We start from the raw sequence: 17306 nt of genomic DNA, 5'->3' as shown, positions 1-17306 counted from the left end.
CATCCAATTGTGTCTTGCATTTAAATATAAATAAATAAATAGTTTTAAACGAAAAATTATAACATGATTTTCCAATACATTGGAAAAATAAATTAATATTAACTCAAATTAAATTAAAAAATACTAAATACATTTATGATACTTTAACATGGAATGCCCTGAAATAATCTTTTAAAATGAAAACATTTCTAAAGATTAAAAAAATGATCATGTTTTCTACATATTTCTATGGTCGTCACTCACTTGATCAGTAAAAAGCACTTTGATCGTGAGGCGTCCCGCTCCAGGAGGAATGTATTTGACAGTAATGGTGTCATTGGCATTGGGAATGATGTCAAAATCAACATCCACTTCCTTATCACTGATAACATTAGCATCACACTTGATTCCGACACTGACGTCACCTGAAAAACCACCAACACAAGACACACTGTGTAACTCACACATGAAACAGCCCTGAATTTAGTGAATGAGCTAAACGTGAATCACCTTCTCCAGCTTCAGTGCAGTCCACGGTGAAGTGCGTTGGTTCGTGAGCCTTCAGTCCGCTTCTCTCCACTCCTGGGCCAAACACCTTGACTTTGTGAGGGTGGCTTCCCTTTCCGACATTCACCTACAGGAATAAAGCCTCCTGAATGTTAATGGCAGCAAGTAATAAACACACAGCTAACAGACTTCATTGCACATTCTGACAGAACAAAAAAATAATGCAAAGCAAGTCTAAAAACATCTGATGCATTTCAGGATGCAGAAAGGATTTTTGAAGTGTTTACAAATGAGTTATTTTTCCAAGATAACCAGGAGCATGCAAATGAACACAATCTCACATAAATCACACAACAAACATTAATTATTAGAATTTATTGAATGCAACATTTTTAAAACATGAATTCAGTCATGAATCAAACACTTGTTGGATAAAAGTAAATGAAAAGTCCCCTTTCCCTTCTGTAAATATAAACATGTTAGTACTCGGTTCGAAAGCTGCATTTTTCCAGAGTTTGACATTGTGAAATGTTTGCATAATCAGTCAAGTAAAAGCTAGTTACATTCTTTAAAACTGCGCTGTGAGTTTGTTTTGTGAAATGGACCGTAAGGGCCACAAAAGCATGAATACAGAGTGATGTATGAACAAATGTTCACTCTGAACTTTGTAACACTATATTTTACTCAATTCATAATGGAATAATGCTTCAATTCATGTGTGCATTTAACATGCTATTATTAATTCAGTCAAACTTATTTTGTCCTTCATCCTTTATTAGTGAATATAAATAAGTTAGTTTAATATTAAATATTTGATCAAGTTTTTTCTTTTTTAACTTCTGGAAAAAGCAACTGTGGATTGCAAACCCCACAAAACACCATGTTACAGTCAAAGCAGTCAGTGTATAACATTATAATATAATACAATTTCATACTGTGCTAAATCTTTGGAAATATAAGTAATTTAAAAATAACTTAATATTACAAACATACTGAAATGTATTTGGATTGTGCTTTTGCATGAACAGAAATACTCTAAGCAATGACGGATAATTCTCTTAATTAGAAACAAAACAGAAGAAAACAAATTGATTAAAAATAATATGCATTCAATTTGATATGAGTTACGGATTAAAAAAGTGATTATGCAGGGAAAAAAATAATAATAATACAATGCTTTTGATCATCTTACTTATCTTAAGAAACATGCAATGCAATTACAGATGAATCAACTAAACATTATGTGCATTTTTCCGTTTCATTCCCTAAAGCCAAATCACCAATGCAATCTCTCATATTCCGCATTAAAATCTAAACGATCAGCTGAAATTATCTGACAGAATAGCAGTGGCGCTCCATAACGGAGGTGGTTATGATGATGACCGGTTTATATTTGGCTGCTGAAGTGTTAGGAGCATCAGCTGAAGTGAGTGTGATTAGTTGCTCTAGCATGTTAGTACTGACAGCTGAAGTCTCCTCTGTGTTTGTGATAACGGTTCTGCCCTCGGTCTCGGTCGCTCTTACCCTGAAGGGGCTGTTGGGAACACTGACGCCTCCCCAGGTCAGTGCCAGTGTGTGTTTGATGGCCGAGGTCGGTGTGTACGAGCAGGAATACACGTTATCTCCTTTGCTCTTCACCTTCACGTCGATGGGGACGCCATCTGCATCCTGGGAAACAAATGAAGTCAAATGCAACATGGGTGAGTTCAGTTCAGATTGGTTTGTGTCGCTCACATTTATTAGCTGATGCTCAACCGAACCTGTGCGATGATTTTCAGCGGTCCATTTCCGGCGTCTTTGGCCTCAATGGTGAACTCAGCAGGTTTGTTTATGATGCAGCCAGACTTCTCCAGTCCTGGTCCATAAGCCCTGACCTGCAAACAAGCACATGTGTGAAAAACAAACATAATAAACGCACAAATGCAATGTCGTTTTTGCAATAACAATGCAATAATTTGATTTATTTTATATTTGTTTAATGCATTTTATTTATTTATTTCAAATTTCTGAATTATTAATCTTTATTTGTTTTTGTGTTTGTGATTTTGCAGTACAGAAATACTCTACTAAAATAAATGAAAATTTACTAAAAATAAATGATGGATAATTCTCCTAATGAGAGACCAAACAAAAGAAAATAGATTCATTGATTAAAAAAAAAAAAAAAAAAAAAAAAAAAAAAAGGCAAATTCCAAGTATTTTGAAACAAAATGCAGTGTTTTGCTCATCATGATAATCTTAAGAAACATGCAATTCAAATCACAAATTAAAATTCAAAACATATAGCATACTATATGCAAAACAGATTTAATAAATAATTGTACTTTTTTATATATTTTTTTTTTTAATTGTGGCAATGCAATCTATACTTAAAGATTAAAAATGAAAAATTAAGTTTAAAATTTAAATTACAATAACCTTTTGAGGATTATCTTTTTTTTTTTTTATTGCATCACAGTAATTGAAGAATTGTTTTAATAAGTTTTATAAGCTGGTACTACACATTGCTTTAATTTCAATATTTTATTTTATACATATAGTTTAAAAATTGCATTGCAATAATTGTGAACAAGTTTTTATATACTTTTTTTTATAACAAAACAGGCTAACAATTTTTATCATTTTAATTGTGAAGGACACATTACAATAATAAGAATTCTGGGGGGAAACGTTATGAAACTAATGTCATTTCTTTTATGTGAGATGCATATTTTCCACTGCCATGTACCTGGTTAGGGTTGTTGGCTGTGTTATCAGGGACGATGTAGGCCATGAAGGGACTGTCTTCGATGTCTTCATCATCACACGTGACATGGACGGCGTATTCGCCCGATTCGGTGGGCCAGTACCTCACATTACACGAGCCGTCATTCTGATCATCACACTCGATCCGGGCCTGAGACGGACCCTCAATGGCGAAGCCTACAGCAGGAAAAGTATTTAAAGTACTTACATAAGAGGCTGAGGAAACATGTTGTGGATCCTGATCTAAGTGTGACTACTGTATAATAAAATGTGCCACGTGTCTGATCAGAGGATTCTGTGATCTCACCGAGAACTCCAACATCAGTCCCAATGGATTCAGCCACAAAGTCTGCAGATTTTCCCACAACGCCTCCCTCCAGACCCGGACCCCATGCGCGGATCTTCTGTGGTCCGGCCTCAGGGCCCACCTGAACCTCGAAAGGACTGAACAAGAAAACTAATGTTATTTGAGATATGTACAGTACAAGTTCATGTCCAGATAATATTTCACTCCAAAATCCAAATAAATAATTGAATAAATCATATTTTGTATAACAAAACGAAGCCAATTTGAGGACCATTATTTGTGAAAAATAAGTGATTTACAAAAAAATAAATATGGAAAAAATAAGAAACTAAGGATTTAAAGTAAAATAACTATTTTATTATTAACTATTTATTATTTAAATTGTTGCAGTGCAATCTATGCAGATTTAAAAATTACAAATTGAAACAAAATTATAAATACACAAATAAAATAAGATTACAATAATTACAAAAAATTACAATGAGATACATAATTAAAAAAAAATGCAATGTATTTATTTCCAAAAACTTAAGTGCATTTTCTTCACAATTAATGTGATGCAATTTTTATACAATTTAATCGTGGCAATGCAGTCTATGCTCATTTAAAAATTTACAAATATTTTTTTTAAATTAAACATTTAAATGAAAGCAATTACAGAAAAAAATAATATAATAAATAAAAATAATAAAAAAAAAAAAATTCAATCAAAGCTTAATTAATTGTCATGAAAATAATGTGAAATTGCAGAAATTCTTTATGCAAATTATGTTTAATGTACTTTTCTTAATTTGAGGTGAAATACCACAAGATAAATTACTATTAAATGTCAAAATACCATTGTGTCAAATAAGCGCACAGCTAAGCACCTTATTTAACCAAACGCGTGTTAACCTGACAGCTTCAGCAGCACAAACAGCACTGATGTCTCTAGTTAGTGAGAACATTCCATTTCCAACACAAACACACGTCAGAAATCTGCGCTCGGACTCTATGTCAGCGGAAACCTCCATCTGAGAGAGTGTGTTAATAGAAGAAACACAGCGGGAGAATATTTCACTTGAATAGGGGTCACGGCTCCGCTTCCCTCAGTGTGTGTGTGTGTGTGTGTGTGTGTGTGTGTATATATATATATATATGCGTGACTGCCGCTGACGTCCAGGTGAACAGCAGGCCGATTGTCTTCAATGCAGCCTGTCTCCTTCACTCAGCCATTTCGGCTCCAGCAGCACAGCAATTTGATTGGCCCATCCGCCATGCATGTGATCACCAGAGAGGCCACACACCACGGCATCTAATAAAACATCTGCCAAATGCGAAAAACACCTAAAAAAGGCATTTCTGGTGCTGCAGCAGCCGCTTTCTAACACAAAGCAGCATGTTTCTGCAGAAGCGCATGCCAAGCGAAAACAAATCCAGCTCCGACAGCAGCAGTCATTTGCGTTCCTCAGTCTGTTAAGTAAGATGTTTACTCTGTACAGAGTGACCGACCGTGTCCTTTGTGGTCCCGCGTGACGCTGCGTTTACAGAGCTCTGACAGACTCGCACTGGAGAGCATGTCGTCATGCTGCTTTCCTCCAGTCGCACACTAATGAGTCTGCTTGGCAGTGCACATGACCTACATATCAAGAGCAAAACCTCATCTACAGTTACAATAATAAAATCATTCATGCTGTGATAGACCAGCATATATTTGGTTTTACTGGAAATTCAAACCAGGTATGTTTTATATTATGTACCAGTCTTATTTCAGTTTTATTTATATGCTATTATAGTATTTATTAATTGATTCAGCTTATATTTATTACAGTTTTAGTAATTTTGGTACTCCGACTCGAGCTTGTTCATCTAATATTTGTATATTATTTCTATTTAGCTTTCATTTATACTTTTATTTTTTATTTTAGTACTCCAATCTTAACTTACTTATTTTCATCTAATACTTATATATTTTTTTATTTTATTAGATTTATTATGTTTCTAGTTAGCTTTAATTTACATTTCTTAATTTTAGTATTTTTAGTACTGCTAATTATTTATTTATTTATTTTTAAGTTTTTCATCTAGTGTTATGCATTTCTATTTAGCTTTAAATATATTTATTACAGTTTTAGTCATTTGTTTAGTCATTTTTCATCTAACACATACATATTTTTATTAGTTTATTAAATTGTCTATTTAATTTTAATTATATTTATTCATTTTAGTACTCCACCTTAAACTTAGTTTTACTTACATATTTACTTACATACTTACATATTTTTAATTTTATTACTTTTTAAATATTTCTGTTTAATATTTCTATTCTAATTTATATTTATTTGTTTTAGTAATTGTTACCTAAACTTATTTTAAGTTTTTCATTAATACTCTTTAAAAGTATCTCATTTATTTTTTGTAAATATTTATATTTAGCTTTAATTTATTTTTATTTCTTGTTTTAAGTTGGTTTCCCATCTAATATTTATTCATTTTATATATACTTATTTTAATTCAGCTTTCTTCCAACTAACAAAAAGATTTTAATAGTTAACAATTACAACATGTTCTGTACTTTAAATATCATTTTCTCCATAATCCAGTGAATTAAATATTTAAAAAATGGATGGTCATGTAGTATATACTGTCATACGGTCTTACATCATACTCAACATTAAACCCTTTCACATGTACACACAAGCCGTTTGCAATCAGACAAATTCCCCGATGATCCTTAATGGTCTTGATTTGAATCCCAGCACATGCACAGATCATCTATAACAGTCTGTTCTGATTTAGACCAAACACACACATTTACTCCAAGCCTCATGTGTTTATATACGCCTATGCTTTCATAGCCAAACAATCATGATCAGATTTATCCGGTTGGCAGAACTGAATAACACTTGTACAATAGCACTGGTAGCACTACAACAAACACTACGACTGCAGAAATCACTCCAAAATCAAAAGGAAAAAAAATATATATTATATTATATAAACTAAGTCTATTTTACGACCTTTTTATGCATTTAGCTGTGAAGAAAATTTGATATTTCCGTAAAAATGAGACATTTTCTTTAGAATTAATGTGATGCAAATTATTAATATTTTTGACTTGTCAATCCAACCTATGCAGATTTATAAATAAAGAAATAGTTTTAAATTAAAAACTACAATAATGAGAACCTGTTGAGAGTAATAAGAATTATATAGTTATGTTAAATATTATTTAAATCATGGCAATGTGGAGTACTCTATGCAAATGTTAAAAAATTACAATAATGAGAACGTATTGAGAATAATTATACAAAATATAATTTATAATTTTACTTAATGCAATGCAACTTTTTTAAATATTTATTTTGTGCAATCTGTAGCATCCACTTTAAGATATGCAGATTTAATTAAAAAAAAATTACAATAAAAATTAATTTTAATTTCATTAAAATTGTATTTATGTTAATGCTAATATTTTTGCATGTTAATATGCAACTAGTTATTAGTGACAACTGGTCCCTATACTAAAGTAACACCTATTATTTATAGTATAATTTATACTGTGGTAATGTGTAGCACCCACTTTAATTTACTTTAATTCTAATCAAATTAATTTTAACAAAATATTATTTTTAAATAATTTAAATTATGTATATTATTTATACTGAGGCAATGTGTAGTACCCACTTTATACAGATTTTATGAACAAAATTCAAATAAAAATTTACTTTTGTTTATATGTATAAATATGTATAATAATCTATGTAGATTTACTTCAAACAAAATAAATAATTAAACAAATAACGTTTCAACCCGTACATTATGATTGGTAGCACTAAAACAACGATCAGATATCCTTGAGCACAATGGAGTCATAGGTGAAGTGGCTCTGGCTTAGAAGGTAAAAGCAGCATGAGTTTTAGAGGTGTGATGGGTACCTCTTGGGAATGTGCTGCCCGGCCCAGGTGATGCTGACGCTGTATTTGCCAGGTGTGTGTGGATAGTATTCATACGAGTAAACGCCGTCTGAAGCGTCCTTCTGTTTCACAGGCTCCTCTAGACCTTCTGCAATACATGAAAAACATGAGAAACTTCAACTATTCAATCACAAACCATTAGAGAAGAACAGCAGGGATAAAACGTAAATTTCAAAAAAAGAGCAGGAGCAAGTTTCCTCAGATGCCACAGAGATAAACTTGTATCCTGTAAGTCACAGTGGGGTCAGTGAGGCGTTCAGGTCATTAATCACAGTCAGTAGAGCTGACGCTTGACCTGCTGATGGAAACTGATGTGTGTAGATAATTCATCTGAGCACCAGAGTCTGGGAAACTGTCCCTGCTCACTCCAAATACTCAGTCAACATGTCAACTCATTACTTGAGATTACTAGAGCAGGAGACATTGGGAAGTTTCTCAAAAAGAGGGAAATTGAGTGTTTTAGGGTTTTGTAAAGTCTGTAACAGATTGATTGTGTGTTAGTTGTTCACTCACTGGGTCCTTTAACAGTGACCTTCAGATCTCCACTGCCAGCGTTATGGGTGTCCACCTTAAAATCAGCCACCTGACGCGCTCTCACCCCTCTGGGCTGCAGACCTCGACCGGTGGCTCGACACGCTCCGGGAACAGATGCTGAAACACAAACACGCACAAGCGGTTCATTTACTGAGAATTAAAATAAAATGTTTTATTAAATGTGCAAAAGCATGATTTAAAATCTATAAATGAGATTATTAAATTAAGCAAAAATATTTAATAAGTAAATATGCAAATAAATGTAATTTTACTATACATTTGTATATATCTATAATAAAAATATTTGAGATATTTATAATCAGTATAGAATATTGTGTGTGCGCGCGCGCGCGCATATATATATATATATATATATATATATTTCACTTTTTATATTACAAACATTGTTTTTATATATGCAAATAAATACATTTTAATTTTAGAAATGTATACCTTGCTTTATTATACATTAAACTTAGACAAATAAAACATTTATATTTATTTGCATAGACAATTGAAGAATGTCGTTAAAGAAAATCAACATCTGTCAGCCAATCAGAGTCACAAATTCAAAATGTCATGGTATAATGATCTTCAAATCATCTAAAACCCTTTAAAACCCCTCCCTCAAACGTCTGCACAGCCTACAAATGAAATGAAAAATCTCTCTGCGTAAGAGCACACGTACAATTAAACACTCCATTATTACCCTACCATCATACAGTACATTAAAGAGTCCTGTAATGTTTCCAGAGCACCAAAACAGAGTCCACAGAGAGGGAGCCAAAACCCACATTCAGTGTAACAGCATCTCTGACAGAGAGAGGCTGGATGAGGTCTTCCCCGTCTGCTCTCTCTCATTAGGTTCAGATGTGGGAGCCGGGCCCATCAGGGTGGAGCGGGACAGCCGAGCGCAGCCACCAAGACACAGAGCTTCATTCACGAGCGTCCCGTCTGATTCACTAACATACACTTACTGCCCTGCATGATGATCAACCCTGAGCTCTAAAAATACACCCGCAGAGGAGAACAAACCTTTGGAGGAACTGTTCGGTTTCATAAAAGCACTGCAGAGGATATGCATCTACTTTAATAACTTCATTCTATTTCCAGCCTTTGCTTTTTCTATTCATAGCAGAGTTCTCAGAATTAGGAAATATCAAGAGCCCAATTCCAACTTTGCAGAGTTTTGAGTGTTATTATTAAAGCACATAATGATGTTTTGGATAAATGCTTGTGAAATGTTCTGAAATAACAGCTTGCGCTATAAAATGCATTAAGCGGTTTTCCTCTGGCTCAAAAACAAAGAAAGAATAATAAAAAAGTATGAGCATACAATATAGTACATGTACTATAAAAGACAGAATAAAATGTTTTTTGTATGTATATATATATATATATATATATATATATATATATATATATATATATATATATATATATATATATATATATATATATATATAGTTATGATTGCTTATATAAAAAAAAAAAAAGTCATAAGTCGCACAGCTATATTTGTAGCAATAGCCAACAATACATTGCATGGGTCAAAATTAACACTTTCTTTTATGCCAAAAATCATTAGGATATTAAGTAAAAATCATGTTCCGTGAAGATATTTTGTAAATGTCCTACCGTAAATATATCAAAACTTCATTTTTGATTAGTAATATGCATTGCTAAGAACTTCATTTGGACAACTTTAAAGGAGATTTTCTCAATATTTAGATTTTTTTGCTCCCTCAGATTCCAGATTTTCAAATAGTTGTATCTCAGCCAAATATTGTCCTATCATAACAAACCATACATCAATGGAAAGCTTTATTCAGCTTTAAAGTGCTGTATAAATCTCAATAATAAATAAATATGCAAATAAATATAATTATGTTAATGCATTTTATGTTTTAATAAAAATGACATTTTATATGATATATAAATGTATATAATGAGAATACATAGCACAGACCATTAAATTTAATTTATTTGCACATTTAATAAATAGAATATGCAAATAGAATGTAAATCACTCTTAATGCTTATATTTATCCTAAAAATATTGCATTTTTATATTTATAATATATAAATGTATATAATTTGAGTATATACTATAAAATATATACTCATATAGTATGTACTACATTCATATAGAATAATTATACATATACACATACATATATACACACATATACACACACATATATAATTTATTTGTTTATTTTTTTTTTTTCTGCCATCTTTATTCATAGTAGAGTTTTTAGGATTAGCAAATTCCAATAGTGCTATTTTAAAAGCACATAATGGCTGTATAAAGCTCTTTAATTTGCTTGTGAAATGTCCTGAAATGACATCTTGTGCTGTAAAAGTCAAACTACCATTAGTTCTCCTGTGGGTCTCGTTTGGGTTTACGGCACATGTGGCTGATTTCCCGAGGTCACGCTCATCCAAACCTGCCCACCACAATCGCTTTTAATCCAACATGATCAACAGCATCCTACGGGAACACTAAAGCTACCAGCCGTACAAAACCACAAAACCGTCAATTACAGAGGAAAGAAAAACAGAGCTTATATCCCACCGAACGACATTAAAAAGAGAAGTCACTCTTTACGGCTGCAAGGTTTCGTGGATCTTTCGGATGGATTCTAATACTAATAACGATAATAATAAAAAATGTGAAATAAATTATTTAAAACTCTTTGAGATGAAACACAAAAAGCACACACACGTCAAGCTATGAAGACTCATGTGTTTGAAAGCCGAAGAAACAATCATGCAATCCTCATCACTGGAGTCAACAATGCTCTCGCGGTTCGGTTTTGAACAGTAAAATTCTACAAATTGCAAAAACAAGCCTGTGAAATCAGCAGCATGATAACGTTTAACTACACAGGAAAATCAATTAAAGTCAGCTTCTGTTAAACTAAATTGCTGCACGTTTGGAAAAGCTGTTTCAGAGAAAAGGAATTTGGTGTTTTACAAGGTTTAAAATGTTCAGTGACGCACAGATTCCCAAGTCCACAACGAAAGCACTCAGAGAACGGACAAAAACTACAGCAGGAACCAGGGTTACTATACGGTTTACTTTTGCTACTCAAAATAAAATAAACCTGCACTGAAATAAATACAAATATTTCTTCATTTTCATTTAAATGTGACTTGATGCACTAATAAAACATAATTTAAATAAAACTATATCTATAGTCATATTAAAAATCAAAAACTAAGAAAAATGACAACTCAAAACAAAATGACAAACTTAAAAAAACTGATTCAAAATATGAATCAAACAGAATCTTAAATGATACTAGAATAACACTAGCCAAAAGTTAACAAATGTATCTCTTTTGTTATCTTAGAAATCTAAAACAAACTAAAAAAATCATGCAAAAGTGCGCATTAAATTACGCCTAATATTTAAGTGTTTCACAAGCACTGACCCATCTAACAATCTGACACAAAACCTAAAAAGATTACATTTTATATAATATATGAATGTATATAGTATGCAGAGGCGGATCTAGGATTTTTTAGAAGCAGGGGCCACCATTTACAGAGAGGGGCCAAGTTTACCTTTCAAGTCTTTGGAAACTTTAACAGCTTAAATATTTCCATATGTAGGCCTATGTATGTGTGTGTGTATATATGATTTCATTAAGAATAAAATACATGCATAAAATATAATACAATATTTGAGAAAAAACGGGCTTCCCTGCCAATTTGGAGTTCGTTTTTACACTGAGTTTTGGGTTCCAACAACAAGAATATTCATGAGCATATGATAAAATACAATATGTACAGCTTAATGTTGTTCTTGAACATTGTAGGAAACTGACACTACATATCTTGTTACTTTTTTTGTGACCGCTGCTGAAAATTCAGCGGTTTTTGCTCAGGAGGTTGAATCCATCTACTTATTCGGCAATTACTCACTGACACGCTATACAAGGCTGTATACATTGTTATTTGGACATGTAACGTATAACATTATAAATTAGGTCTCTTTCATCTTAATTTAAATTATAAATATACTTTAAGTGTTAGATCATGTTAGTTCTTAATGTTGCTACATCATTTTATTTTAATACTACAAATTAATTAGTATATATAAACATTTACATAGGAAATTAAAATTAAATGCTTTGTTCTGTATTGTTAACTATTGTTCAACCTTATTGCAGTGTAGAAATAAAACGGTATGAAAATTTTATATCACGATTATAATGACCAAATTGATAGCGGTTATCAGTATTGTTAAAATACTGGAAATGTCTAAAAAGTATAACCGTAGTGTCAATTTAAAGAAGACACTTGGCAGCTTGTTGTCCTTAAGTCAGAAACATAGCTACAAGGGCTTGAATTTACAGTTTAGAAATATTATTTACATTAAATACCTTAGAAAAAATAAAAATAAAATTAGCCTTGTTGCTGTCTAGAAACACAATGCAGGCAAAGCCACAAATCTGACCATGTTCTTTTTCAAATCTGAGGATAACTCTATAACTCATGAAATATTTTTAGAGCATGCCATGTGATTTTGTTTAGAGTTGACTAAAATGCTAACTAATAGTTACTCACATTATCTAAGCATCCATGCAGTTTGTTGTCTTGTGCTGCCCAAACTGCTTTGTCTCCATGCACACATTCACACTTCTCCCCGATAGGAGACTCTTACATGTCTTCAATCATGATGCTAATGTCTTTTATTTATTGCTCACACTGTTTGATCCCACATTTCTTTGGTCAAACTTCATTTAATCTCTAAAATTTCCTTTCTTCCTTTAAAAACAATTTTTTTTTTTTTTTATGGTCTCAAGTCGATTATCTTTCCTGAAGTATTCATAAAATATAATTGTTCCTATTTGCATAAGGGCTAGCATGTTTAGTCATCAACACAAGACAATTGTTTGAAACAATTTATGTGATGAGGCTTCTTATTAATGAGGCAAAAAATACATTATTTTCATACTGTGATAACGTGTACGAGTTATACGAGTCTGCGCCTCTGGCTTCGAGTGTGAATTACACCATACATTACAGCAATGATCAAATTCAGTTTGAATGATAATCAAAATGTAAAACGGTAAAACTAACAGTTGAAATGTCATCGTGAAACCAGTAATAATTTAATTCCTAATTTCAGTTTTACCAAGAATCATACGATGCTTCCACACAGACTACATTAGAATTTTATGCACTTTCCACACTATTCCACTATTTTCAGCCAAACAGGTTTCTATGTGACGTAAGGATCTTCATCTTACTTTCATTTTAAACAAAATGCTACAGTTTTTCTACATGTCAGTGATGATTCTGAAACGTTGCTATAGTAACGAACGCAACTTCCACCCGAGAAACCGCACGCTTTAATTTTAGCAAATAGTTTTCTTTGTAAAGTAGGTTCAACAGCATTAAGTTAAATAGCGCAAATTGTAACTGTGCACATTCGTTTTAGACACTTACTGTGCGTTATGCTCTTGCGCCGTCTATGCATTAAATGCATGTCCTTGAATGAGCAGTGTTTTGTAACATCAGGTAATATCAATGACTCGACCCATTTCAGGGGTGCCCAAAATTACATTTTTAAAATCAGTCAGGGCTATACACATGGACCGTCACATTTACAAGTAAAGCTTAAGATGCGGTACACGGGTTGAATTTCAAACGGCTAACGTAAATCAGCGATGAGTGACAGGACAGGAGCACTTCAGGGGCCAATCAGATTTAAGCTGGGGCCAGTGCTCCTCTATATTAAATAAATATGCAAATGTTATTTCACTACAAATCTTTATATTTGTAATAAAGTACATTTGATGATGTGTGTGTGTGTCTGTGTGTAGCCTAAAAAAAGCAATCAAATTAAAACAAAGGGCCGGAAATTAAGCCTGACCATAATGGCGTGACAGGTCATATTTAATGAAGCTGGCAGCATCACACACACCACAAATGAGCGCGCTGGTGAACTGCGGTTACATTTACATGCATTTTATAGCGCGTGTAAAAGAACTGCAGAATCTCATAACTACATGCAATTACAAGTGCATGAGGCAATGCACACGTCTGAGACCCTAAAAACACAGCGCTAATTCACTTCACAGTTATGAGCACAGTGCGTTGTTTACCAAAAGCACTAATAAACCATTCCATTTCCTTCAACCGACAGCACATTTAAACAATTGCCAGCTGAGAAAGAGGATGCTGGGTAATGTCTGCATGTAATCGCATGAAATACCTGGGCCGATATTGACGCTGAAGGGGCTCTTAGGGATGGCTATGCCTCCGAATGTAATGTTGATGGTGTGAGGGCCAGCCTGCATGGGTTTGTAGGTGCAACGGAAGACGCTTTCGCCCTTGTCTTCCATGATGGCCTCCACAGTGTTTTTATTACCCAGAGGGTCTTTGATGACAGCCGTCACGTCACCCACTCCGGCACCTGATCAACACAGAGAGTACAGTGGCTTCAAGACTTGTTTTCATCAAGAAAGTGAGCTCAACTTCAAGTTTGCACAGTCAGACCTGCAGTGTAGATGTCGAAGAAGGTGGCTTTGTTGGCGATGTTGCCCAGCGGCTCCAGTCCAGGTCCTTTAGCCGTCACTTTAGAGGCATCTCCCAGGGCTTTGTCCACATTCACCTCAAACGGGCTCTTTGGGATTTGCTGTCCAGCGAAAAGCACAGTGACCTGTGGAGTGAACATAAAAGAGCCTATATTTCACAGAATAATGCATGGAAACAGTTCTGAGTTTATACATAATAAACTTGATTGTTTTTACACAAACACACACCTATATGACTATTATAACAACTAGGGGGGGGCCTGAAAATGACGTAAAATCATTTAGTAGGGGTGGCACGGTTTGCCGTAAGAAAATCTAACCGAACGGTTCGGCACATGCTAGGACCGGTTCAACTTAAATCTGACAACGCATGTGTAATATGGTTTGTTATAAATAATACGTAAAACAAACAGGGCTAATGTAGGTTTCTGTTAATGGATGCGCATTCTGGCTTCCCAGTACATTACAATAACAGCGATGAAAAAACCCCCCAAAGTGGACAAACCATTCACTTGTTCAATGCGAGTGCTGTATGCTGGAATATGAGCATTATTACCATCATCACCAGGCTGCTGATAGTACGCGCACACACAGGTGAGACCTGAACAGCATACATTGATATCTGTGTTCAAACTAAACTCATGTAAGCTTTAAACTTTTAAAAGCCAGAGGGCGCGAGCTCAAGCGCGCAGTGAGAAGAGAACGAGCTTTTGTAACTTTAATAAAGATTAATCTTTAATTTATACAGTCAAATATGCAATGCTGTTTTACATTTGATTACTTTATTCAATTTCTGTACTTAAAAACTATCTTCTATCTTTACTCTATTTAATTTTTTTTTGTGCTGTTGCTTGTAGTTAGATAGATTCTTATTTTCTTTATTGTTATTTGACAGTATAGTGTTTCCCTAAACATACCAAACCATATCCGAAACAGTGACTCTAAAACAGTGATACAAACCGAACCGTGAAAAAGTTGAACCGTTCCACCCCTAATTTAAAGGAATACAAAAAAATAATGAAAACGACAACTTTTAATGCATTCACAACAGTTCTTGGTTTCTTTGCAGGACAAGGATTCCCAGTCTAGAAAAACTTGGACATATTTAAAAGTGGGATTTCTAGACCTGGAAAAGTCATGTGAAATAATAACATTTAAATAAATACATTTTCACAATTAATTTTTATATTTATAATAAAAACACTGCATTGATATATATTCATAATATATAAATGTATATAATGAGTACAGAATATAGTAAAGAATATAGTAGATAAAAAAAATTAAATGTATTTGTATATTAAATATATAAATGCAATTTAACATTTTTATATTTAATTTTTATCTTTATTTTTATACTTGTAATTAAAAGATAACATTTTATATATTTAAAGCACAAATGTATATGTATTATGTAGTACATATGTATATTTATATAATGTATATAAAAAACCTAATATATTAACTAGTACATTTTTAACATTACAATTTTTAATGCTTTACGTTAATCTTCTGTAAGTTTATAAATGACTTTACTGTCACTTATGAACAACTTAATGTGTTCTTTCTGAATAAGAGTACTAATTTCTTTGTGAATATTGTTTATTCACTGGGGGGGGGTAAATCACACAGAACCGGAAAAAGCATGGGGCCTTTGAATATTGGCGCTATATAATGGGCCTTTGAGTCGAACGGGTTGAGAAACACTGATGCAGACCTTGTGCGGTCCCATGACCTGAGGGATGTACGTCACGCTGTAGGTCTTTTTGCCTTCATTGAGCGCAGGTTTGACCTCCTCTCTGCGGCCCTCTGGGTCTTCAACATAGACAGTGACCTGGCCTTGACCCGCGCTGAAGGTGTCCACTGTGAACACGGCCGGACGCATCACCCGGTTCCCAGTCGGCTCGATGCCTGGCGAACAAAACAAAACCATTCAGGACTTTACTCTGGAAAACATGTGATTCAGGAAACAAGTTCATTTCAGCTAATGAGAAGTGGATTTCTGTTCTAATTACAGCCTTTAACGGATGCGACAGAGCTGTTAAAACAAAAATGACATGCTTCAACAGTCCTAAGATAGCATTTACAGCATTTCCTTCACACTGTGCCATTAGCATCTCCACTAGACTCACAAAACACGCATTGTGAAATATATATTTACTGCACTGCTGTACATTTAGAGGTCTACTATTGATTACATAAGCATACAGTATATAAATCAGATTCACAAATGCACGAAAAAAACGGCAACACTAAACCAACAACTTGTCACCAAAAACCTAAGCAATAAATCAATTTGGACGCCTTTAAAGGCCCCTTTTAAGCGTTGCATGAATGACCTTTAAAACATACAGAACCTTCATTAAAAATAATTTTTATAAATCATTAAGCTATTAAATTTTATAATCAACATTGATGTGTACATGCAAATTTACGTTATTTATTCACATATTTGGAGATTTTATATTTACATTTATGCATTTAGCAGACGCTTTTATCCAAAATGACTTACATTGCATTCAAGTTACAGTTTTTACATTTTATCAGCTCTTGCTTTCCCTGGGAATCGAACCCATGACCTTGGCGTTGCTTGCGCCATGCTCTACTATTTGAGCTACAGGAAAGCCTTTGATTACTGTATGCATCATGATTGGTGAATATTTTATTATCTGATTTATACCAGCTTCCTCACTGGTTGATTGCAAATTAATTTTAAATAAAATA

At 33.4% G+C, this 17306-nt stretch overlaps 1 protein-coding gene across 1 annotated transcript in view; it reads right to left on the bottom strand.

Annotated features, from left to right (window-relative positions):
* LOC306855201 (filamin-B-like) overlaps positions 1 to 17306 on the bottom strand; it is a 95847-nt gene that overhangs the window by 39263 nt on the left and 39278 nt on the right. The window contains exons 5-15 of the mRNA XM_079393689.1: positions 16300 to 16493; positions 14545 to 14707; positions 14261 to 14461; positions 8008 to 8145; positions 7456 to 7582; positions 3539 to 3675; positions 3215 to 3408; positions 2247 to 2360; positions 2011 to 2154; positions 490 to 613; positions 244 to 404 (exon numbers count right to left, since the gene is read on the bottom strand). Coding sequence (XP_079249815.1) covers positions 244 to 404; positions 490 to 613; positions 2011 to 2154; positions 2247 to 2360; positions 3215 to 3408; positions 3539 to 3675; positions 7456 to 7582; positions 8008 to 8145; positions 14261 to 14461; positions 14545 to 14707; positions 16300 to 16493 — 1697 coding nt within the window. The remainder of the gene's footprint in view (positions 1 to 243; positions 405 to 489; positions 614 to 2010; positions 2155 to 2246; positions 2361 to 3214; positions 3409 to 3538; positions 3676 to 7455; positions 7583 to 8007; positions 8146 to 14260; positions 14462 to 14544; positions 14708 to 16299; positions 16494 to 17306) is intronic.

This window comes from Barbus barbus (assembly GCF_936440315.1).
Source record: "Barbus barbus genome assembly, chromosome: 35".
In the NCBI taxonomy this organism is placed as follows: domain Eukaryota; kingdom Metazoa; phylum Chordata; class Actinopteri; order Cypriniformes; family Cyprinidae; genus Barbus; species Barbus barbus.
This window is presented reverse-complemented; position numbering and strand designations above follow the sequence as displayed.